Genomic DNA, 24116 nt, shown 5'->3' with positions numbered 1-24116 from the left:
ATGAGGGGAGGCCCTAAGCCACCCAATGAAAAGAGCCCTGGACCTTCAGGAGACCTACTTTCATCTTGGCATTTCCACCAGATGTATTTGTTCAGTCAGCATTTCCTGAGGGCCCACCATAGCCAGGCTGGGTCTATTTATTCAGCAGACAAAGGTAAATGACATTTAGTCAGCAGCCTGGAGTAGGGGATGTGGCACTTAAACAAATGATCTTAATACAGTGTGGTGGATGCGGTGGTGAGGTCATGCAGGGGTATACAGGGGTGTGCCTGGGCCAAGAGGATCTTGGGGTGGGGATACCTAGCGTCTGGAAGCGATACTCAGTCTTGGTTACTGTGGTGAAGCTGGGGAGAAGGTGTGGAGGTTAGAGGCAGTAGCAGATGTGGAGAGCTACACGCCTTGTGGTTATTGGAGTAACAGGCAACAGTGAACAGTGTGTCTGGAGAGGAGATGGATCCCTTTCCTGGAGGACCCTGTTTGCCATGTGTAGAAATTTTTATTCTGTGTTCATGAGGAGCCGTTGAAAACTTTAATGGAGTTAGTAATATAGACAGAAGTATCTCTTACAGATTATATTTTGAATTGAACGCTTTAGTGCCTGTGTGTGATCTTAGGAATATTTTTTTTGCTTTAGTTTCTTTTCTCAGTAAATTAAGGTTTGTGTGTATGTGTGTGTGTGTGGTAAAAAGTACATAAAATAAAACTTATCACTTTAACCACTTAAAAATGTACATTTCAGTGGCATTGAAGTACGTACCTGTTAAGTAAATAACTCCCCATCTCCCCTCCCCCCCAGCGCTTGGCAACCATCGCTCCACTTCCAGTCTCTGTGAATTTGCCTGCTCTAGAGACTGCATGTAGGTGGAATCGTACAATTATTTGTCCTTTTGTGACTGGCTTATTTCACCTAAACTCTTCAAGTTTCATGTATGTTGTCGCATGTGTCAGAATTTCCTTCCTTTTTAAAGAATAAAATTACATTGGAATATTTTTAGTGGAATCGTATTCCATTGCATGTCCATACCACATTTAGTTTATCCATTCATCCTTTGATGGACACGTGGACTGCTTATACTGTTTGGTTTTTGGGAACAATGCTGCTATGAACATGGTCTACACATATGTTAGAGTCCTTGCTTTTAATTCTTTTGGGTATGTACCTAGAAGTGGAATTACTGGATAATATGGCAATTGTTTTCAATTTTTTGAGGAACTGCCACACTGTATTCCACAGGGGCTGCACCATTTTACCCATCAGCAGTGTACAACTGTTCCAGTTTTTCAATCCTTGCTGACACTTATGTTATTTTTTATAATAACCATCCTAATGAATGTGAGTAGATCAGAGGTTTTTACACTATGCCCTGATGGACTATAGGGGTTCAGTGAATCTCCTTAGTGGTTCCCAAACCCCTGTTCCCTGACTTGTGTTTTATGTATGGCTCTTCTGTATACATTCTTAGGAAAAAGGATTTCATGGCTAAAAAGTTTGAAAGCTACCACACTGATCTTCCTGCTCTAAAAATTGATGATCTTGATTATCTGTAGCTAATAAAGCTGAATAATAAATACTTTGCCACTCTCTGACCTTGCAATAGTTGAGAAATTAAGGTGCCTAACTTTCCCTAGTATGTATGATAGAGAAGAAACCTATGTTGGAGGGAAACCTACGTTGTGTGTCTGTGGCCATCCTTGTCCTGGCTCACACATGAGCCCCTCAGAGATGGACACAAACACAGGGTCTGCAGGCCTCTGGCCTTGCCCACAGCCCCTTTTCATAAATGATACAGGATACATTGACATGCTGGAGGAAATTAAGCATAAATCCACTTTTGAAATTACAGAGTGATCATATTACACAGCAGTTGCTCTTCAGTTCCCCTTTTGCCTGGGATCTCAACCACCAATGCTCACCAAAATAACAGACACTTTTGTGGCATTTTTTTTCCACTTGGTAATTGACTGAAGATTCCAGTTATTAGCTCTTTTTCCCTTTCTATCCTTTTCAAACTAATAATGCAGTTTTTTATAATTCTAAAATAACTTGGTTATGTAAAATTTGTTATAAAATGTTTCTAGCAACAAAACCGATCATAATTCTTTGACAGCTTATTCCTAAGATAATTTACAAGTTGAGGCTTTAAAAAAATAGGTCTATCATTCATTCATTCTTTTCATGAATATTAGGTGTTCCCCTGTGCTAGCCATTGGGGCAGGTGAAAGGTAATATGTGGTTGCTGCCTGTGAGTTGCTCACTGTCCAGAGGAAGAAGAACAAGTATGAACAACTAATTGTAATAAAGGCACAGATCGCCTGCTTGTTATATCTGGGATGTCACCTGAAACAGATGAAAGTTGTAGCGACTTTAATACCTTACCTTAAGGTACGTCTTTTACATGCTTAAGATACAGTATGATGTATAGGCTATATCTTCTCACGGTAAGGAAAAAGGGATGTTAAAAAAGTATGTTAAAAAAAGGCGTATGTATATACAGTACTACATATATGTATATAAAGTTTATATTTACTGGAAATTCTCATTGGGTTGCAGTTAGGAATGTGCCAGAACTACCCCATATTGGGGTTTGTGGTAACAACTTCAGACTCTGAAGTAGATGATGCCGTGGCTCTTTGGAAAAGGTATCTAGGTATTATTTTGGGTTCATCATCAAAAGTCAGTGTTGAAAAAAAAAGTGTTGGTTAAGATTTCCATGTCTAATTTACCTTTCACATCTGGAATTTCTCCTACATACTTGTTGGATAATGGCCTTTATTCTGAAATTCGTGAATTTTACAACATGAAATAGCTTACAACCAGTTTATTTTTGATTTATCTGTTGTATGCACATCCTGGGGTTCAAGCTGCCGTCATGTAACTGGGCAGCCATTGGTAGCTAGTGGCTCACACAAGCTCCACGCTATTTTCTTTCAGTGTTTGGAGTCCTACAGGAAAGATCTGCTGTATCTGTAAATCAGCAGAGGTGCAGACAAGAGACTACTTCTGCTAGAGGTTGGGAGAGCTTTCACTGAAGGAGGGAGAGCCTCTCTGTTGGATTATGAAGGATGAGTTGGATTCCCGCAAGCAGCTCTCTGGCTGGGGGAACCCAAGGGCAGGGGTGTGGGGATGTGAAGCAGCACGAGAGAGGAGTGTGTTGTGGCTGGAGGAGAGCACGGGCTCAGGTCCCTCCGCTCCAGGCACTTGTTGTTGAGCACTTATTACTGGACAGCCACCACGTGCAAGTGATCAGTACTGGGGGATCCAACAACCAGCTCAATGTCTGCCATCAGTGGATTCAAATCTAAGAGCAGAGATCCTACGACAAAGATCCACATGACACAGTTGACTTTGGTGTAAAGCAGCGTGATGAGAGCAGTGAAAATCTAGCTCTAAGGTTTCAAAACAGAAAAGAGGGCATTAATTTGGGAAAAGACTTCATGGAGGGAGTAGCTTTTGAAATGGGCCTTGACCGATGGATAGAATTTCTTTGGATGTACTTAAGAGTTGAGGTTTTTTTTTTAAAAAAGGAAGTGTTCAGCAAATCGTGACTCTCAGAATCGTGGTGCCATTAATGAAGATCAAGGAAAAGTAGTTTTAGGGTCAAGCTGTTGACTGTAGCTTAGGACAGAATACGTTGATTTCAGGTACAGTTGGAATTATGAGAGTGATTGAGATTCCAGACAGAAAGCATATAAAGACAGAAGAAAAGAATATTGAAAGCAGGACCTTGAAGGATACCTTTGTTTAGAGGCTGAGAAGATTAAGAGAATTGATTTGGCTAAAAGGAACAGATAGAGATAAGAAGTAGAGAAGAAATTGGAGATTTTCAAAAAGGAAGGCTTAGTTGGCAGTGTGTAGGGCTATGGAAAATCAGAAGATGAAGCCAAAGAACAGGCTTTGGCTTTAGCAATTGGAAGACCATTTGATGCATTATCTGTACTTCCATACAGCAGTGGTGGTGGAGCAAGTCACATTGCTTGGATTTAGGAATTGTGTGGCTGGGGAGAAAGTGGGAGCGCCAAGTGTAGTGACTAGACTGGCAGCTAACTAGCGTTATGCACCTTGCTGTGTGCTTGGCATTGGTCTGCACACTTTAAACACATTCACTTCCTTAATTTTCACTACAGTCCTATGAGATGGGTACTGTTACTATTCCTTATCACAGATCAGGAAATCACAGACAAAGAAGCTGCATAACTTGCCCAAAGTCACGCAGTCACTGGCTAAGCCAGGGTTTAAACCTAGGACATTCAATTTTAGAACATGTGCTCCACATTCCACTGTGCCCCCCAGTAACTGAAGGATTTCCGTGGTGAAGCGAAGGCTAGCTTCAGGTGGCTAAGGAAGCTTGTGGGTGTCGCCCCTGCTTTTTAACTTTCTTTTTAAATGAAGAGAGATCCCAGCCTGTTTGTAAAAATGGAAGGGCGCAGAAGGGAAAACCGCAAAATGAAAATTAGAAAGGGAACAAGTTGTGAGATCAGCAAATGTATTTTCTCTTTTCTTTTTTTTTTAATAGGAATATAGTCAGTTACAATGTGTCAATTTCTGGTGTACAGCAATAATGTCCCAGTCATACATATACATATATATATTTGTTTTCATATTCTTTTTCAGTAAAGGTTATTACAAGATATTGAATATAGTTCCCTGTGCTATACAGAAGAAATTTGTTTTTTTAATCTATTTTCATATATAGTGGTTAATATTTGTAAATCTCAAACTCCCAAATTTACCTCTTTCCACCCTTCTTCCCCCAGTAACCATAAGATTGTTAACTATGTCTGCGAGTCTGTTTTGTAGATGAGTTCATTAGTGTCCGGAAGTTATATTTTCAAAAGCCAAATAAAATAACTTACCATTGGAGACTGTACCTGGATCAGTATTAGGCCTTGGACACTGGCAGAAGGAGGAAGGGGCCTGTCTAGAAGAAAACTGTTAAGCTGTTGTGATATACCAGGCACTGTTCTGGGTGTTTAACATGTATTAACTCGTTTAATCCTCTCAGCAACCCTGTTGTCCGATTTTCACAGATGAGGAAACAGCCTGTGGTGGTTCAGGAATATTTCTGTCTCACAGTTGGCAGATGGGCTCCAGAGTCTGGCCCTTGCCTAGCTCAGAGCTGTCTCAGACTGTTCCCCTTGGACCCAGCCATGCCTTTTGGGGTCAAGAACAGCCAGCAGTTGAGCTCTGGGTACAGGCAGCCCCAGCTTCAAAGCATGGCCACGTCCGGATTTTGTTCGCTTACTCTTCCAGTGCCTACCCTACAGGCTATTGTGAAGATCAAATGGGGTAATTTATGAGTGAAAGCCCTCTGAGAGCAGGGGATTTATTTTGTTCACCACCTTACCCCAGAGCCTAGAACAGGCACAATGCTGTTGTTGAGTCAGCAGGAGGCAGTGGTCAGTGAAGAGAATGAATGTGGAGCCGTGCGCAGCACCGCACTCTGAATGGTGGTTCCCCTCCCTCCCTAGGGGAGCACAGGGTTTGGGGGGGGAGCTCCAAAGTGCTCCCTTCTGAGGAGCCAATTTTTTGTTGGTGACCTTTGGTCATTTGGTGGAAAACGTTTTCTAATAATCTGCACTTTTCATCCAGGCTATTTGAAAGCTTCCCCGCTGTCCAGATTGTTTGTATACCTCAGTATAATTTCTTGGCTTCTAAGAAAAACAGCACTTCTTGTTCTATTTTTAGCTTTCAAACCAGTGTGTTGCTGAAGCCATGAATGAAGAACTAACCACTAATGATGCCTAAGGCTGCCTCAGCTTATTGAGCCAGTCTGGGCTGAGAGTCGTGCAGCTTCAGGTTGGACGTGGATTGCACGAGGGCAAGGACAGACTGCCTGCATCCTGCTCCATCTCGCTGGTAGCCCGTTCCAGATACACAGCAGTAGAAGAGGGATACCAGCCCCACTGGGAGTAGATTAATAGAATCAAAGGACACTGGACTCATTCTGTGCAAATTTAATCAGGCATCTAATACCTATCGGGCAGTAGGCTAGATGTGGTTTGTTTGATCATTTATTTATTCAGCAAATATACACTGAATGCTCACTATGGACCAGGCACTGGGATTACAAAGATGAACAGGACAGGAAGTTGCCTTCAAGGTGTTGCCAACCTTTTGTCTCTTGGATGTGTCTGCAAGAAATTATTGCAAGGAACTCAAGCATCAGGTTGGGTTGCTCTGTGTAGGTGGGTAGAATGAAAATGCTGCTGTAACTTGAAATCTCTTGAAGTTGTGCTCTAATATAAGTTTATTGCTATGCAGTTGATTGTGACCTGCAACCAAGAGCTTCACCATAAAATGGAAAATATTTCGAGAATTTAAATTTCTCTTTTTTACCTGTATTTTCACCTTTCAGTTCTAACCGTATCCACTTTGGGTGTAAACCAGAATGCCCTTTTCTGTCTATGTCTGTGGAATGACTACACCAAAGATTTCCTTCATATTTTCCCGAGGCTTTTGAGTTAACCAAGGCAAGAAAATCTGAAGTGGAAAGTGTTTAAAGGGATAGCTATTTAGAGTATACAATTGTTGCTGTCTCACTAGACCAGAAATACCAGTTTAGGCATTTTAGAGAGCCCAAAATTATAGAAAATGCTCCAGTCATTTGAGGTAGGGAAAAAAATGGAGCTAAGTTCCCGTGAAAGCAGCCTCTTTCAGACCAGTGAGGTTCTAGGGGGGTGAGGGAAGTTTTGCAGAGTGAGGATATGATCGGTGACACATGGGGAGAGATCTGTCTTCTTCCTATCTGAGGTTTGGTCCTCCTTGCACCTCCTGTGCTTCTGTTGGGATGGGAAAATGAACAAACGTTTTACACACTCAGTCACTTCAACATGGTCATTTGAAATGTGCACTTAGCTCTCCTGGAACGTTGCCTGGAGAGCCTTGATTTAATTGCTGGGTTTTGGCCAGCGTCTACATAATGTGTCGTCTCCAGTGTGCTGGAGATAAAGCAAGGCAGTGAGAATTCCTCAGTGTCTCCTTGTGGGCAGAGACGCGGGCAGCTGGGCGAGTTTATCAGAGGACTTTGGATAGGCGTGGAAAATCAGCATTTAGGCTGAAAATGTTTTTTTGGCCAGGGTTTTTCTTGGTTGAGTTTTAGTGTTTTTATTAGTACATGTCTCTCTTGGTTCTCTTGATTTTTGAGGATGCTTCCTTTCTACATTTGGTTCTGCTTGTAGTGTAAAAGAAAGTAATCATAAGGATAGCATTATGGCTTCTCTGCAACATAACCAGAAATGCCCTGTGACTATCCCATCAAACATGCTTATAACGACTCTGAAAGTGACTTTCTAGAGAGAAGGCGTGATGCCCCCTCCTTTCCTTGTTCTCCTCACCTCGTTAGGGTTAATGCCTACTGTTTGGGAAGTTGGCTCATTCTAGGTGTACGCCTCTGATCCAGCCTTCTGAGATCTGCTGCTGGACAGAATTCTTCACCATGGCAGTTTGTTTTTTCTTTGCCATTGCACATGTGGAGCCTTATATTATTGGTTGTTTTCTTTTCCTTTATGTTTTCTCAGTGGGATTATGAAGTCCCTAAGCAAAAGGACACTGTCCTCACTGTTAATGTTTTTGTCTCTGTTCCCTTCAGCTTTGGCACTGTCTTGTACAACTATCTTGTCCTTGAATATTCCTCCCCAGCCCCTTGAGGAGCAAAAAAGCCTGAGTGATGCCTGCCGGAGATTAAGTGGGGAAAGTGGATTGGAACCTGGGTAGGAAGGAATCTTAAGAATCCTGTCGGGCCTATTCAAACGATGACCTAGGTCAGAGGTTAAGAGGAACAAGGTGAAAATCACTTGTGTTAATTCCAGAGGGACTGTCAGAGGAGCCAAGACAAAAATGGAAGGTCCCCAAGCCAGTACCTCTGCTTGCCCCCACCTTGCGGACGATGTACCCCATCTATGGGCATCACCCCTCTCTTCAGCTGTTCCCCAGGGTACCCACCCAGTTCAGTTTTATCACCAGCTGCATCTGGAATTTGAAATTTATTTTCTTAGTTTCTGTGTCAGACTGCCTCACCGAATCTCCGCACACCATTCTAGGTTTGGTAAATTACTCACAGGACCAGCATATAGTCATAATCATGGCTGTAATTTATTACAGCAAAAAGATACAGAATGAAAGCAAAGGGAAAATGTGTGTGGGGCAAGGTCTAGAGGAAACCAGGTGCCAGCTTCCCAAGGCCTCTCTCGGTGGAGTTACACAGGACACACGTAATTCCTCTAGCAGCACGTGTGAAATGTTGTCAGCCAGGGGCGCTCATTAGAGAACCAGAGCCCAGGGTTTTTACTGGGATTGGTCACATAGGTACCCTCTGCCTGGCAAGTACCAAAATTCCTGGCTCTCAGAAGCAAGGCAGGTGTGAGCGTAAACCATAGTGCACAAACAGTTTAGGTCCAGTGAGCACAGACCCACTTCTACTGCAAGTTTCCAGACACTCGTCAAGAGCCTTCCTGAAGGTAACAGTTTCAGGGCCACCATGTTGCCTTTTCTACACAATTTCTAAATTTGCTCCTGCCTTTTCACGTTGAATTTATTGACTTGAAGGTTCAAACCTGTGTCCAGTGACTTGAGGCCCTGGCACGGTGGGCCTAGGTGTGCTGTGACTTAGGGAGAAACCTGGTCTGGACTGACGGGTGTTTTCCTCTCGGGACGTTGTTTTACTTTGACCCGCTGCTGCCTGCAGCCTGTGTTTCTGCCAGCAGGGCAGGTTTGCTGCTGCCTCTGTCTTCTTATTAAGACAACTCATCCCATTACTCCCATTGCCCTGCTGTGGTTATCAGACCTTCCGGCCCTGGTCCTGGCAGCGCTTCCTGCTCTTGGTTCCCAGGCAGGCTCTGGGGCGCCGACGGCGCTGATGCCGCCTATGGACCCCACAGGCTCAGACTTGCAGCCCCGTGTGCAGCTTTCTCGGGGAGAAACCAAGGTGCTGTTGTAGCTAACTTCCACTGAAAGCCTGTCTTACCATTTTTAGAAGTGTTCCTTGGAAATCTTTCTTTGGGATTTGAACCTCTTCTCCTTTGAGTTTTGCTCTTCTGTTTCTGTTTCCTTTCCTCTTTGGTTTTCACTTTTGAGTTTTTAGGTGCCTGGTTTTCAAAATCACATCATGGTGATAGTTTAGTCCTACTTTTCACTGTTGTCTCTGGGCAGGCTCATTTTTACTGACCTGCCCCTTCTGCCCACCCTTGGTCCACAGAAGTTCCAAGGCTAGTTGTTCTGCGGGGGTTCTGCACTGAGGGACATCTCAGTTGTGCTGGCATCTTGCATCATTTGTGTTTGTATTAGGTCCTGTGTGTCTTCTTACTTATGACTTGAACTGAGTACAACACCTGTCTGTAGTATGACCTCATGACATATTAAAAAAAAATTATTCACCTACTCCACAGTTTTTGCCAAATTGTTGGCAAAGTGTGATGAAGTGGGGATTGACTTCTCACTGATTGTGGCTAAACCAGTCTGGCGCCATGCGAACTTGGGGCAGCCTCACTAACGTGCCCTCAGGATTCAGTCAGGGCTGGCAAGGGGAAGGGAGGGGAATTGTCCTTCTAAATTGACTGATGGCCAGAGACCTACTGTCATGGGAGTCTCGTCGCTGATTAGCCCTTGGGGACATGAGTCTTTTTGCCACGATTGTTTAAGTCTTACCTGTTGCTGATGTAAGGACTGTAGAAGAGGTGCACTGAGGGGTCAAGCTGCACAAAATGTTCTAGCTCTAAGGGAAAAAGATGATTGAGTGGTGGGGGAGGGAAGGGGTAGGTGCTCTGTGAATGGACTGTTGAATCCTTGGAATAGAGTTCATGCAACTGAGGAGCTGAATTTTAAATTTTACTTAATTTCAGTTCATTGAAATAGCCACATGTGGCTAGTGGCTTCTGTGTAGCACAGCACAGGGACATGGTTATGGTGTGGTCTTCAGAGCCGTGATTCTGATCCCAGCTCTGTTGACTACCTATGTGTGACCATGGGCACATTTCTTAAACTTGTAAGGTTGTTTTGAGAATTTGTTGTTATCCATGTTTGGGGTTTAGAGCAGTAACTGGCAAGAAATGTGTGTTTAGTTAATGTTGGCTTATTTTTATATTTACTCAGTATTTTGAGTGGAATTGTGTTAGAGTTCAAGTGGAATATGAAACTCTACTTTTTTTTTTACATTTTCATGTTTTCTTGCTTTTTTTTTTTTTTTTTTTTTTTGCTCTAGGTTGCTGCAGCAACTGGCCACACAGTGATGTTGGTGGACCAAACGGAGGACATCCTGGCAAACTCTAGAAAGGGAATTGAGGAAAGCCTTAGGAGAGTGGCCAAGAAGAAGTTTGCAGAAAATCCCAAGGTAATTTCTTGTTATCAGTGTCCTCAAGACCAGTCCTCTGACCACTTCACATTTGTTGAGGGAATTCTGACCTTTGCTTGCTTTTTCAGCTTGTTTGTGTAAAACTCATTTCCCCATAACTTTAGGCCAGTAGAATAACATAACCACTAAATACTCCTTGTGGACTGACAGCAGAACAGGAGACGTAACTGACCATGTTGTTGGGTAGGTTTTGAAGAGGAAGTTTGTGCAGGTAGTGAACTTTCTGTCCGCTGAGAATTTGGAATTGAAGAACACCTATTTTGTTATAGGAAGAGATGGAAGAGAAGGAAACAGGAAGATAATTTTTATACTTGCAAGTTAAAAAGAAAATGATAATAGTAAATTTTGTATTTAGAGAGAAAATTTTGATTTCTTAGATAATGCCTTATGCTTATGAATGATGTACTTCCCGAGGGAAATACGGAGAGTCATTCTCGCTTTCCAGCAGCAGGTGAAGAACAAGAACGGGAGGAGCTCTTGGGAGGCTGGGAACTCTAGTTTGCTCTCTTTTTCATCGGACCTTTGCAATTAGAAATACTGCAGAAGTCACCCAAGTGAATTTTTGTTTACCTTTGTCACCTTATTAAAGTTGCTTAAGGTTAATTTCCTTGGAGTTTAGCTGGAATTTCTCTCCATACAGGTAGAGGAGAGTGCAGATAGTTTTTGTTGTGTTTTTCACCTCAGGTATCCACAGTGGTGTGTCTTGTTGCCTCCTAGAATTTTTTTTATTGTGGTAAAGTGCATATAACAGAATTTGCCATTTTAAGCTTTTTTAGTGTACAGTTTGTTGGCATTTACATTCACAGTATTGTTTGACTACCACTATTACCTATTTCCAGAACTTTTTCATCGTCACAAACAGAAACTCTATACCCACTAAGTAATAACTCCCATCCTCCCCCAGCCCCTGGTGATTTCTGTTCTACCTTCTGTCTCTCTGAATTGCCTATTCTAGATACCTCACATAAGTGGAATCATACAATATTTGTCCTTTTTTAGCTGACTTATTTAATTTGATATAATATCTTCAAGGTTCATCCATGTATTTGTAGCATGTGTCAGACTTCATTTCTTCTTATGGCAATATTCCACTGTATGTCTGTACCACATTTTGTTTATCCATTCTCCTGTAGGAGAACACTTGGGTTGTTTTTACATTTTAGCTTTTTTGAATAATTCTTCAGTGAGCATTCGGGTATTGTCTGTTCAACTCCCTCTTTTCATTTCTAGAAGTGGAATCACTGGATCATACGGCAATCCTATGTTTAGTATTTTGAGGAACCGCCAAACTGTTTTCCATAGTGGCTGCACCATTTTACATTCCTACAAGCAGTGAATGAAGGTTCCAGTTTCTCCACCTCCTGGCCAACACTTGTTACTATATTTTTTTCATAATAGCCATCATAGGAAATATGAAGTGGTATCTGACTGTCGTTTTGGGACTTGCATTTTCTTAACGTATAGTCACCTTTTAAAATATCAGAAGGGCAGGGGAGGAGGTAATGTTACTCTCTCCCTGAAGAAGTTGAAGCAGTATGACAGCAGATTAAGACCTTCTTCTCCTGTCCTCCATGTCCTTAATGATAGAGGGAGCGGATACAGGACTACTGTGATGAGGGGTGAGGGAGGTGGGAGTCAAGGACAGGGTGAGCCTGAACCTAGGTAACCTGCACTTCCACTTGTTTGCTTTGCAGACTTCTGCAGATTGTCCCCCTTGGGCTGAGGCTTTTGGTCCCTGAGGGTAAAAAGATGGCATCTGTGTGACCAGTGCAGTAGCCACTAGCTCTAGGTGGCTATTGTGCACTTGACATTTGGCCAGTCCAAATCAAGATGTACTGTGTAAGTGTGAGACAGACACTGGATTTCAAAGACTGAATAGAAAAAGAACACAAAGTATCTTGATATTTAAAGATATTGATTATGTGTTGAAATGATAATATCTCAGATATATTGGGGTTAAATAAAATTAATTTTACCTGATTTTTTTTTACTTGTTAAAATGCAGCCAGAAGGAAATTTAAAATTACCTCTCGTCTTGCATTATGTTTCTGTTGAACAGCTCTTACAATTGTTAATTCCTTGATAATTTTGGATACCTTTGCTGAGTGTGACCATTTGAATCCCCATGGGCAAATTACATCTTGTAATAAAATGGCAGCTGATGGGGCACTATCTGTTTCTGCCCTAGCTGAAGTCTATTTGTGGAAACCTGGAGGCACAAATGAGGAAAAGATAGGACCGCAAGCTCTTTGAGAGCAGAGGCTGTGGGTGGAATGTTTTTGAACGACCAGTTGCCGATATGTGTTGGGCGATTATTATTTGATGGGTGACTGCCAAGTTCAACTTTCTTACCCTCCTCGATGCCCTTACTCAGCTCTTCCCTGCCTCCTGTTAGAGGGGGATAGTCAGCACCGCCTCTCAGACTCATGGATGGGGCTGAGCTAAGCTTTTACCCTTTCTGAGAGGTCAAATTCCAGGCTTCATGGAAGCCTGTCATGGAAGAGTACACGGCAGTCTGTTCACTTGAGACAGGCAGAGCAGGCCGACACAGGTGTTGTGAACAAGCAACTTAGTAACTGGAGCAGAGCCATCCAAGAGCTTGAAGGGTTATGACTGACACAGGACAGTGTGTTGACTACCAGCTGGGATTGCTCACGGGCTGATTCTTGCCCTGGTGTCCCAAAGTACGTTGAGATGTCCCACTCTAAGCAGAAACATAGAGAGTTGTATTTCTCAGATTTTTAGGGCACTGTCAAGTTGTGTCTGAGGTGTGTTGGCCAGTTCTCACCCTCCTCTTTCCTCTCACTTTAGCAGCAAATCACACACCATTCTCCAGTGAGCCCAGTGACCGTTCCCTTCTCCTTCCTCCACTGCATTAGGCAGGCGATGAGTTCGTGGAGAAAACCCTGAGCAGCATCTCGACCAGCACGGACGCAGCATCTGTGGTCCACAGCACAGACCTGGTGGTGGAGGCCATCGTGGAGAATCTGAAGGTGAAGAGCGAGCTTTTCAAGAGGCTGGACAAGTTTGCCGCCGAGTACGTAACCCTTGGGAGATCTTGTTGGGTCTGAGGGCTTCCTCCCTGGCTCCTGGTACTAAGACTTCTCTTTTTGTTACCCACAGCTGTTTTCAGAAGAACCAACACTGTTTTCTTTGTTCTCTGTCCTCTATTCCAATTTGCTTCCCGAAGCTTGGGCTGCCCTGATCTGGTCCTTGTCCCCAAACAAGGGTAGAATTTCCCATGTAAAACAGAGGGTCCACGCAGGGCCAGACCTTGATCTCTTGAAGCATCTGGGTCATGGACCCTCCCGGGTCAGAGGATGAACGCCCTTGGACATGTCCTTAAATGTTGCTGAGCAACCTCAGAGCAATTTGATGTGCCCCCTCTTTTGAGTGGAACCAACAGAATGGTGTAGTTGAAGGGAATGCCTCTGTCTACACAGTTTCCCAGGGCTCTCTGGCTTTGAGCCTTCAGTGGGTTAAATCAAAACACTCTTGGGAGCGTTTAAGGACCACTGAGTTCTTAACTCGGCTTCTTGGCAGAGGGTGGGAGAGGAGAGCCAGCACCATGTAGGTCAGACACAGGGGAGCCCGGGTTCAGGACCATCTGTGCAGTATTACTAGGCTATGCTCACATGCCACTGTAGATTTATGCATGGCTCCTGCGATTGTGACACCTGACTGAGTCACTTATGCTCTCCTTGTGGCTTGCTTAGCCACACTTTACCCTTCTTGGTTGGAACTGGAAGTCAGAATACGTTTTATGACAATGGTAATTCTTAGGCAGCCACCAGTGAGCAGTGGCTAAGGAGAGACGCTTGCATACCGGCCCATTAGATTTCAGCCTTCAGAGCTATATGGCCTTGTGGCCAGAGAGGCCCTGCCCTGTCCTTCTGTCACCTGTATGTTACTTTGCTGATCAGCACACTCATATGCTTTACACTGGCATTTAAGGGCTGTGGCACCATCTGACAGAAACAGAAGACTCTCCAGGTAGGGGTGTTGGCTTCCAAGTTAGCAGGGAGCCCTCTAGGATGGAAAAACACCCACCCCAGGAAAGGGAGTATTATCAAGCAGTTTGGCCTTTATTGAAATGTTGATTATTCTCCCTCGTGACAGTGACAGGTCTGACTGCTTTCTTATGTCAGTGTTGAGTAATGGGAGGACTGTTGGGGGAAAATCAGGCGGCCTGGTGCCAGGCCCTCACCACTTCCCCCTCTGACCCTGAACAGTCACGAACCCTCTCTAGCCTTCAGTTTTATCATCTGTAATTTGAGTTGAGGGGTTAGGGGTAAATAATTGCCAAGACCTTCCTGGTTCCACTCTACAACTAGTTTCCCTATCTGCGAATTAGGGATAGCGGCACCTAATGCACGAGGTTGTTAGGAAGCTGCTGGAATTCAGCTCACAGTTCCTGAGAGCCTACTGTATGGCAGACACTATACTAGGCTCTTTCACCTAAGTTTGTGTCATAAAACAGATGTGATGTGTGAAAGGGCGCGCCATAGGTGTGACTTTACTTCTGGGCACAGCCATCTGTCTCCACACTCTTACTTTCATTTTAGATTACCACCATTATTTGATGTTTGCTAAATTGTGTAGGTTGTTTTTTTTTTTTTTTGAGGGGGACTAGATTTATTTTTTTTTTTAATGGAGGTACTGGGGATTGAACCTATGTCCTCGTGCATGGTAAGCACACCACACTCTACCACTAAGCTATACCCTCCCCAGTTGTGTGTGTGTGTTTTTAAAACAGTTTGACTGAGATACTTTACTGCCAAGTTTTGCAGTTAGATCCTATAATGGGAGATGAAAATATGGTCTAGTGATTAAATTCCAGTTGGAAACCCTGATGAAATGATTGCATCGTGTAAGAACGTGACTTCCCTAAGCTGCAGCATTAGAAGTGCAGATGAAAAGCTTTGCCAAGGCCTCCAGCCTGCCCCAGCTGAGTCCTGGTTCTCCCCTTTTGACAAAGCATGGACTCCCTCCCGCTGCAGTCCCCACCACCCGCTCTAGTCTTCACTGGGGGCCTGGGGGCATTGAAATGACCATCATGCTTGTGCTGCTGATTTTCTGTTAGTACATTTAAGAGGAAAGTAATTTTTTTTGGTACCTGAATGTCAGAAAAGAAAAACAAAAGATGGTCCTAGAGAGTCAAGTGTTTCAAGGAAAATGTGAGAGTGTGCTTTTTGATGGAAGGTAAAGACAGCCGTGTGTGTTTAATATGTATATATGTTGCGTTTGTGTGGAAGGAAGGCAGCGTGAGATGCTGTTAGGAGCAGAGCCAGCCTGACCGCCTGGGAGAGGTAGAGGCAAAACTCTGCTGGGAAGAGACATCTTTCTCCTTCTGGTAAAATGTGTGCTGGGAGTGTTCTGGGTTGCAGACACTCAGCACTGGGCCCTGATGTAGTCTTCCATTTGTATCTGCAGGGGTTGGTTCCAAACCTGAGGATGTGTAATCCTCTAATACAGAATGGGGTAGTATTTGCATATAACCTACACAGATCCTTCTGTATACTTCAAGCCATCTCTAGAGAACTCATGATACCTACTGCAATGTAAATGCTATAAATCACACAGAGATTTCAAGTTTTGCTTTTTGGTACTTTTTGGATTTTTTTCCCCAAATATGTTTGATCCTGGTTGGCAGAACCCACGGATCCTGAGGGCCAACTGTAACTTCACTGATGAAACGTGTTCTCCAGTCAGTGTCCCTTTGTTTATCCTTTTTGCAGATGAGTTGCCCTTCAGGTGCCCTATAAAAAGGCACCACACTACAAGTATAACCCTCATCTCTGAAGTACCCCCTTTTTAAGCAAGGTGTGGAGCCCTTGCCGGCCCAGCCTTGCGTCACCGTGGCCCTGCGGCTATGGTTGAGGGCAGGTGGCTAGGCAACACTCACGTTGGCCCACTCCTGGTTACCGCAAGGGTCTCCCTGCCTTCTGTGATGCAGGCTGGCTTACAGTGTTTCGTCTAGACCAGAAAGCAAGAAACTTTGAAAACTAGAATTCTAAACCTTAAAAAAGATCTTTTTTTTTTTTTTTTTTAAAAGGAGAAGCCCCTCTACCTGGCCTTTAAATTGGCCAACTTGGAAGCTGTTTGAGAAAAGTTGGTGCTCTTGTGCCGTGAAAGTGAAGTGCTCTCCTGGGCTGAGCACACGAGGGGTCTCCCCTCAGCCTCTGGGCACCCACCACCCAGCCACAGGGCTCCTTTCGCCTCATTCTTCTCCTCTTTCCCAGTGACTAGTTTCTTCTCCCTTCCCTCTTGCCTCTCCTGCGATTTCAGGCAGATTGTAGTATTGCCTTTTGGATAAGCAGGAACCTCCAGTCTGGTTATAAGGGACCAGTCCCCTTCCTGCGCTGTGACCGGGCCCTTGTGATTGTAATTGGCGCTGTGCCAGTCTGTGTATATTCATCCACGAGGGAAGCAGAGAAGTCTCTGATTAAAGATTTGCCTGCCATGCCTTTGGCACCCCACTTTGCTAATGTCTTAAAAAGTAAATTTGGTTAAAGTCAGTATGGATTTTTAAATTAATCATTTACTATTTTATATACACAGAAGATGCTTTTTAAGGAGAGTTTATAAGCAGAATACCTTGAACTACAGTTATCATTATATACACGTATCCTTTCTTCCCCACATCTGCCAGTGTTACCTTTTGGACTTCTTTTGGACTATGTTGATTTTCTTCAGTTTTCATTTTTATTCCCATTCAATGGCAAAGTAAAGCTTTTCACTTGAGGGGAAAAGACTGTAGTTCATGTTTCTATCATATGTTTCTCATTGAGGATCCAGGTGTTTCTTCAGTTTTTTGTTTATTTTGAGTGTCTGTGACGCATCCTGTTTTTCCTTAGTCTTTGTTCACTTAGAGTTTCATCTTGTGACTGATGTTTTGCCTCGTTTTTATCTTACATACCATGAGAGTTAAATAATACAAGTAGCTAACAGAAATCCTGCTCCCTAAAATTAAAGAAGGATTGGTAAAGACTAAATAGGCTTTTGGAACATTTCAAATTACTTAATTTCAAATTTCAAAATTTGAATGAAACAGGTCACTTGATTTCAGCCTCTTGTGTGAAGTCGTGTCTTTTCCCTGACTTCCTCCAGGGTCAGGACGGCGAATCTAGGCAGTAAGCAGTCACCTCGTGCATTGCACCCGAGGAGTCACGACTGTTTTCAAAGAGGGGACTCATTTCAATCCTCCACCATCTTTCTCTCCACAGACACACAATCTTTGCCAGCAACACTTCCTCTTTGCAGATCACAAGCATAGCCAATGCCACCACCAGACAGGACCGATTCGCCGGGCTCCATTTCTTCAATCCAGTGCCCTTGATGAAACTTGTGGAGGTCAGTGGGTGTCTGCTGTGCATGTGTGCTTGCTCTGTGAGCTCTCAGTCCTGCTTCTCTGAGTCGCAGCTGCCTGCCACCGGGAATTGCACTGGGTGGACATTATTGGGAGGGTGGAGGGTTGTCCTTGTGCTTGTGTTTCTCTGGCCAGAGTGTCCTTTCAGATCCAAAGGAAGAAACAGTGCCTGAAACCCAGGAAGGTCCCTGTGCTTTGTTTCCTCGCAGCCCTGTGTTCTGACCGACGATGACTAGGAGGGTTGCTAACTTGTGGAATGTCACTTGTTTGTGCCGTAGCTGATGGGCAGTGCAGAGAGAGGCGTCAGATTGGGAAGGCAGCACTAGAGACCACCGGCTTGATGAGACCACAAAGGGAGAGCCACCCGTGTTCATATTGTCTCATTGAGGTCGGTTTGTCCAGGCTGGATGTGGAATTTTATCAGCCTAGTTTCCCACAGGAATCACTGTGATACCCTGTCTACTGTTACTGCGGTGAATTCAGCCCCAGGTAACAGAGGAGGCACATCTCCCATGTGTTGTGATCAGAGCTTTTAAAGCTCTCCTGGTAGCCTTGCACCTCGTGACCACAAACCCAGGAGGTGGTGGGAAGTGGCCAGGGAGGGCCGCTAGTGATCTTGCTTGGGCCTCTTCTGCTTGCTTGCTCATAGAGTTGGGTACGAGGGAGACGGAGTCACTATAGACAGTTTGCACCTGAAATGTGGCAACTTGCCTTTTAAAGGGGGGCTAATTACAGGGTCTGAGGAGCAGCCACTATTAAAGTGGCATTTGTTCTCAGATTGAGGAGTTACTGCCGTGCGAAGTGTGGGGGATGTGGAGCCAGCACACCTCCAGACTGGCTGGGGCTCCCTGGGAGAGTGTGGGGGATCTTTTTTCCCTCCAGGCCTCTTTCCCCCATCCCCTCATTTCCTCCACCTCCCACTCCCCCAACATAACCATTAGCACCTAGTTTAAGGATGGCTGTGTTTTCTTATAGTTTTCTCTCAGGAATAACTCTGGCCCATCTTGCAGTAGGAATTCCTCTGTTTCACTAACATTGCTCTTTAGCTTCTTCCAATTTACTGCCATTCCCTGAAGCTGTTTTTTGAAGAAGTTGAGGAATGAAAGGGAGGGAGAGGGGCAGGAAATAGAAGAAACAGCATTTATCCTTATGCAGAAAAGAGCGAGGAAGTGGAATGGAATTTCCAACATTTCAGGACTGAGGGACTAATTACCTTTTTGGTTACTATATCATGTACATATGGGTTTTGAAGATAAAGACACATTTTATAGGTTTACTTCAAACTCCAATACAGTTTTCAACTGCATTTATCTGATAATGTCCATCTATGTCTTTGGAAGTGTGGCGCATTGATTGTTAACAGTTAATGCTTGGCAAATGTTACCATTTCTAGAAAATGTTTTCTAAAAGTGCTCTTCTTTATACAATTTTTATTCTTTAACTTGAGCATTTGTGTCTGTGTCACTGGTGGTAAGCACCAAAGTAATCATGATTTGACGGGCTCCACTTGGGATTGTTCTCATTTATATACACGTATATGTGTATTTTTTGAGGCTCTGTATTAGAACAGAGTATCTGTAGTACTTGGTATTTGTTGAATGACTGAATAAATATTCATCCCTCCTATTAAAAAACCTTTACTGCTGACTCCTTTAAGCCAACAGATGATTTTTAAAACTCCGTAATTAGCAGCCTGTTCCCTAGCTCAGTCTATATGGTTCTGAAGGAGACTTTTACACCGCCTTAGGAATAATTCTCAGGTTGCAGTTTGATTTGTGACCCCTGCAGAGCAGTTTCTGGCCCAGCTCATCCGATGCCTCGTCCCCATCTTCCTGGTTCTTTTTTCTGTTTCCACTCACTTACCTCCCTTAGTGCCATAACATTCCACCACTTCCCAAGCTGTGACGACATTAAAACACGAATGATAATGATTCTCTCCATTTACGTAGCACCTTTCATCCTGCACAGACACTGGCTCATTAGGCCCCGCAGCCCTCTTACAAGAGGGAGGACTTGTCAACTGTCATCACCTCTTTCTCACAGAGGAGAGGTGAGGCACCGAGAGCTGATTTGACCTGCCTAAGCTCATATAAAGGGTCTCATGTAGAAGCCAAGACTGTTTGCTTTAACTCTTGTTGAAGTCCCCTACCTAGCATTTAAATTATAAATCTAGATATTTTAAGTTTAAAGTCACCTGGGTTTCTCTCCACTTGCAGAAGTCTCACTCCTGACAAGGTGAATTCTCTCCTGAGGGCTGGCTGCCAGGTATGCGGCTTGGTGCCAGTTCCTGTGGCTCCCAGTGGCCCACTGTGAGCGGGGCAGCACTCGCACTCCTGTGCTGCCCCTCACACAGAAGTCAGGAGGGTGGCCCGGAGCCTGCGCCAGTGCCTGGCAGGCGGCACGCCCCAGCCGGGGGCCCCTGTTAGCTGGAAGTGAAAGCCCTCCTCTGAGAGGAACCTGTCCTGAGGCAAATGGAGCCGCTGGGCTTTGGGGCACCTGTGTGGGAGAGGGTGGAGTACTGGGGGGAGCACTCGGCTCAGAGTCCACGGGACCCTGCGACTTGGCATATCGCTCAATGTGCCTGGGGGCTCTTCTCATCTATAGACTGAGAGAAGGTGGGACTCCATGCAGAGTACTTTAAGGGCGGTCATTATACACGAATAAAAGTCAGCATTTACTGGGCACTTCAGTCCTCCTAGGAGCTGCCCTTAATGCTTTACTTTCTTAATCTGATCCCATTCTCACCTCAGGCCCTTGAGGTAGGTACAGTGATTTCAATGTCATGTCAGTTTTAAGAAATATCCCCAGGGTCACAGAGTCGATCAGTGCTGTGCCAGGATTTGAACCCAGGTCCGTCTCAGTGACAAAGCCTGTAAAGCTCTCCTGCACATGCACATACATGTTTATATTTTAAGCCTTGATTTTGTATATTCTGCTGTAGTCTGCTATCTTAGAGTAGCAGACTTAGATGTAGTGCTTAGAGTAGACATCTTCGTTTCTGGCTTGAGATCCTTCTATTTTAAAACTAAAATTATCTTTGTTTTTGGTCAGTGTTTCCTTGAACTGTTTTATTGATATTGTTTGCTGACTCTCTGGTTATACGTCTTTTCTGCTTTGCATTTCCAGGTCATTAAAACACCAATGACCAGCCAGAAGACGTTTGAATCTCTGGTGGACTTCAGCAAAGCCCTGGGAAAGCATCCTGTTTCTTGCAAGGTAGAGTATGGGTAGGTTGCTAAGGCGGTGATTTTCCTTGGAACCTGACTTAGTCCAGGTAGAATTTGTCCATAGTAGAAATGATGTGGGAGATGGGTCACTTTTACTGCAGGCTGTCTGCAGGCTTTAAAGGGCAAGCTGCGCCTACAGCAGGAAAATCAGACTCCTAAGTTTTGCCCAAGGCCAGCTGTGGATAGCCTGACATCCCAATGGAGCCCACAGCTTCAGCTAAATTGAAAACTCAGACTTCCCTCTGGGCCTTGCCTTTTTTCTGTCGGTGAGCAGCTGTGTTTCCATAAATGGTTTTTGTTACCCCATTAGCTTAAGCTTCTGCTGGGCCTTGGGGAGCCAGAAACCTGTGTGTCAGGCACGGCCTGATGTCCCGGCCTGATGTCCCACGTATCCCAAACAAAACTAGAGCTTCACTTTTGGAAGGAACACTGCAGGCGGTTAGGGAAATGAGAGACAGAGGCAAAAGCCCATCCGCCCAAGGTAGCGTTAACCAAACTGTTTCTCGGTGGAATGTTGTGTTATGGTTGTTTTGTGTTGTTTTGTTTTTCAGTAAGAAACATGGCTGAATGGAAAGCATGCCTCTAGCCTTTTTCCCTTTAAGATACCAGTGATTGTAAAATTATCCCAGTTGCTATCACCTGCTTTTGTTTTGATTGTCTTCAATCTCTCCATTTCCTCTTTAGTTCCCATAAAACTTAGGGACTTGGCTTCTGACTTGGCAGATCTTCCTAAAGGGGCAGTTAGTTTTATCACAAAGTGGCCATTATAAATTTTTATAAATACATGATCTACTTTTTTGACCATAATCTTAAATATCATTGTGGTTCTTCTCATAGCATACTTTTGCTTTCTGAAATATTCTCAAGTTTGAACTCATAGCATTGTGTTAACCTGTGAAAATTCAAATTGTTCAAGAATCATCTGGAAAAGTCACCTGTTGCTGTGGACCCCAGTAGCCAAAGAGAACAGACTTCCACGTGCCAGTTCCCCTGTCCAGAACTGTAGTGTTGTATTAAGGAGTCTCATTTTTTAACACTCATTTTTTTTGTTTGTTTAGTTTTGTGGTTTTAAAACATCTGGATTTAAAAAAATCACATTAATAAGCAGAGGGTATGGTTGCACTTTCTTATCAGTTTGTGCTTTGTTCGTGGCAGCAGGTAGTCATGGGTTAGAAAGGACATCAGTGCGCAGTAAATGAAAAATGAGGTGTGAAATGGAGGTGCGGGAACAAGCAGAGATGGTCTTTGGCCGCAGAGTCATACTAAGACTTCATGAGGAGAGTGTGGTATAGAAAAGTGAAGGCGACTCTGGAGCCAGCCTGCCTGGGTTCAGATCTTGGCTCTGGCATTTATTAGCTATGTTGCTTTGAGCAAGCACTTAACCTATCTGTGCCTCCGTGTGCTCTACCTCACATAGAGATAATATTAGTATTTGTCTCATAGGGTTATTATGAGAATAAATGAATTAATGTTTGTAAAGCACTTCGAACAACACAGTTCGTGGCATATGATAAGTACAGAGATAAAATATATTTAGTAAATAAATGTGTATGAAAAATGTAAGGTGAACAATTACATAAAATTAAATTGCCCTATTAAAGGACTGTGTCTCTCTCCATTCCTCCAGCGTTATGAGGGTATCTGTCTCCGCATCCTCAGCAGCACTGGCTGTTACAATGGGGAAAACCTGCTACCAGTAATCTTACTGGCAACATGCTGTTTCATTCTAATGAATATTTCTTTGATTACTAGTTAGTTTAAATATTTTGTGAGTTTCAGCACTTTTTCCTTGTTGAGTTCTATGAACTCTTTCTGTAGATGAAATTGTCTATATAAAAACCCATATATTATAATTGGAGAAAATATTTTTCCTGGACTGCCTTCTGATTTCTAACCTTGTATATGATATGCTTCATATATTTCACTATCCTACCCTATCCCGAATTTCTACAGTAAACTTTTTGAAGTTAGAAAGCATTTTTGCCCTGGTTGTAAACTCAACATTGTTGTAGTAACATAGTCTTGGTTAAACTGATAAAGCTCTTTTGTGCGTCTCTGTACTCCTGGGAGAGGGGGTAGGGGAGGTTTCACTGTGTCCAGAAGGAGCGGAGGTACAGATCTTGCAGCTCCAGCATGCAGCCAGGTCAGCTGTAGGAGCAGGGCAGGAGGCTGGTCGTCTTTAATTCAGATGTTGATGGAGTGCCTAGTGTGTGTTAGAAACGGACACGAGGCCTGGGGCCAGGGTGAGGAGTTCTGCCTGCAGGAGGATCACCGGGGAATGTTCAAAGAGGAGCCTCCCCTTAGTGGAAATCGGCTTCACAACAAAAGAGAGCAGTAGGTAGACTCCAGAGCCCACACCCGGCCTGCAGGAGTGGTGGCTAAGCATTTTAATGAGGTGGGAAATGACGAGAGAGTGTGCAGTACAGGGGTCGTCCAGGGTAGAGGGCCTTGGGTGGTGAGCTGTGAAAGGCCATTTGTCTGTCCAGACCTGCTTGTTTGTCGCGGCACCTGTTCCCAGCTCAACCATCCTGTGCCGCTGCTGGAGCGTGAGAAACTCCTGAAGCCGGGAAGTAGTGCCCCTGTGAGGATTGTTACTTTTTCTAGACTCCTGAAAGGGGTGTGGGAAAGGAGAGAAGTGGAGGGCTATATGCACAGCATTTTATGGGTTTCCTGGTTTATCTTCACAACTTGTGAGGTAGAAGTTACTGTACTATTCCCATTTCACAGATGATGAAACTGAGTTTCTGAGTGACACAGAGTCAGAGACTGTTAGAATTTGAGCCCAGATCTGCCTGTCCTCAAAGCTGTGCTCTTTTTAGTGACTCCTCTGCCTTGCTTGATCTGCCTTTATTTTGGGACCCATTGCAGTGGAGGGTTCTGGGGTACTAGAGTAGCTGGATAAATTGTCATGTAAGATAGAAGTGAGGCTGTGCTGGTACTTTGAAAATGTAGCGCTAGATAAATGTGGGTAACAACCCAGGGTTAGAAGGAGCAATCTGGTGACTTCACAAAATGATAAAGTTCAGTGAAAATTCACTTGTCTTCTTTTTGTCTCTCTCCTCTGACAGGACACTCCTGGGTTCATTGTCAACCGTCTCCTGGTGCCGTACCTCATGGAAGCAGTCCGGCTGTATGAACGAGGTAGCTGTCCTGAGCCAGGCCGGGAGCAGCAGG

At 44.1% G+C, this 24116-nt stretch overlaps 1 protein-coding gene across 3 annotated transcripts in view; it reads left to right on the top strand.

Annotated features, from left to right (window-relative positions):
• HADH (hydroxyacyl-CoA dehydrogenase) overlaps nucleotides 1-24116 on the top strand; it is a 46031-nt gene that overhangs the window by 10162 nt on the left and 11753 nt on the right. For all 3 annotated transcript variants that reach the window (XM_072939197.1, XM_031690672.2, XM_072939190.1), the window contains exons 2-6: nucleotides 10197-10325; nucleotides 13226-13383; nucleotides 17573-17699; nucleotides 20842-20931; nucleotides 24011-24083. In XM_072939197.1, the coding sequence (XP_072795298.1) occupies nucleotides 10224-10325; nucleotides 13226-13383; nucleotides 17573-17699; nucleotides 20842-20931; nucleotides 24011-24083 (550 nt within the window). In that variant the 5' untranslated portion in view covers nucleotides 10197-10223. The remainder of the gene's footprint in view (nucleotides 1-10196; nucleotides 10326-13225; nucleotides 13384-17572; nucleotides 17700-20841; nucleotides 20932-24010; nucleotides 24084-24116) is intronic.

This window comes from Vicugna pacos, chromosome 2 (assembly GCF_048564905.1).
Source record: "Vicugna pacos chromosome 2, VicPac4, whole genome shotgun sequence".
NCBI classification, from domain to species: Eukaryota; Metazoa; Chordata; class Mammalia; order Artiodactyla; family Camelidae; genus Vicugna; species Vicugna pacos.
The sequence above is the reverse complement of the archived record's forward strand: the minus strand, read 5'-3'. Positions and strand labels throughout refer to the sequence as shown.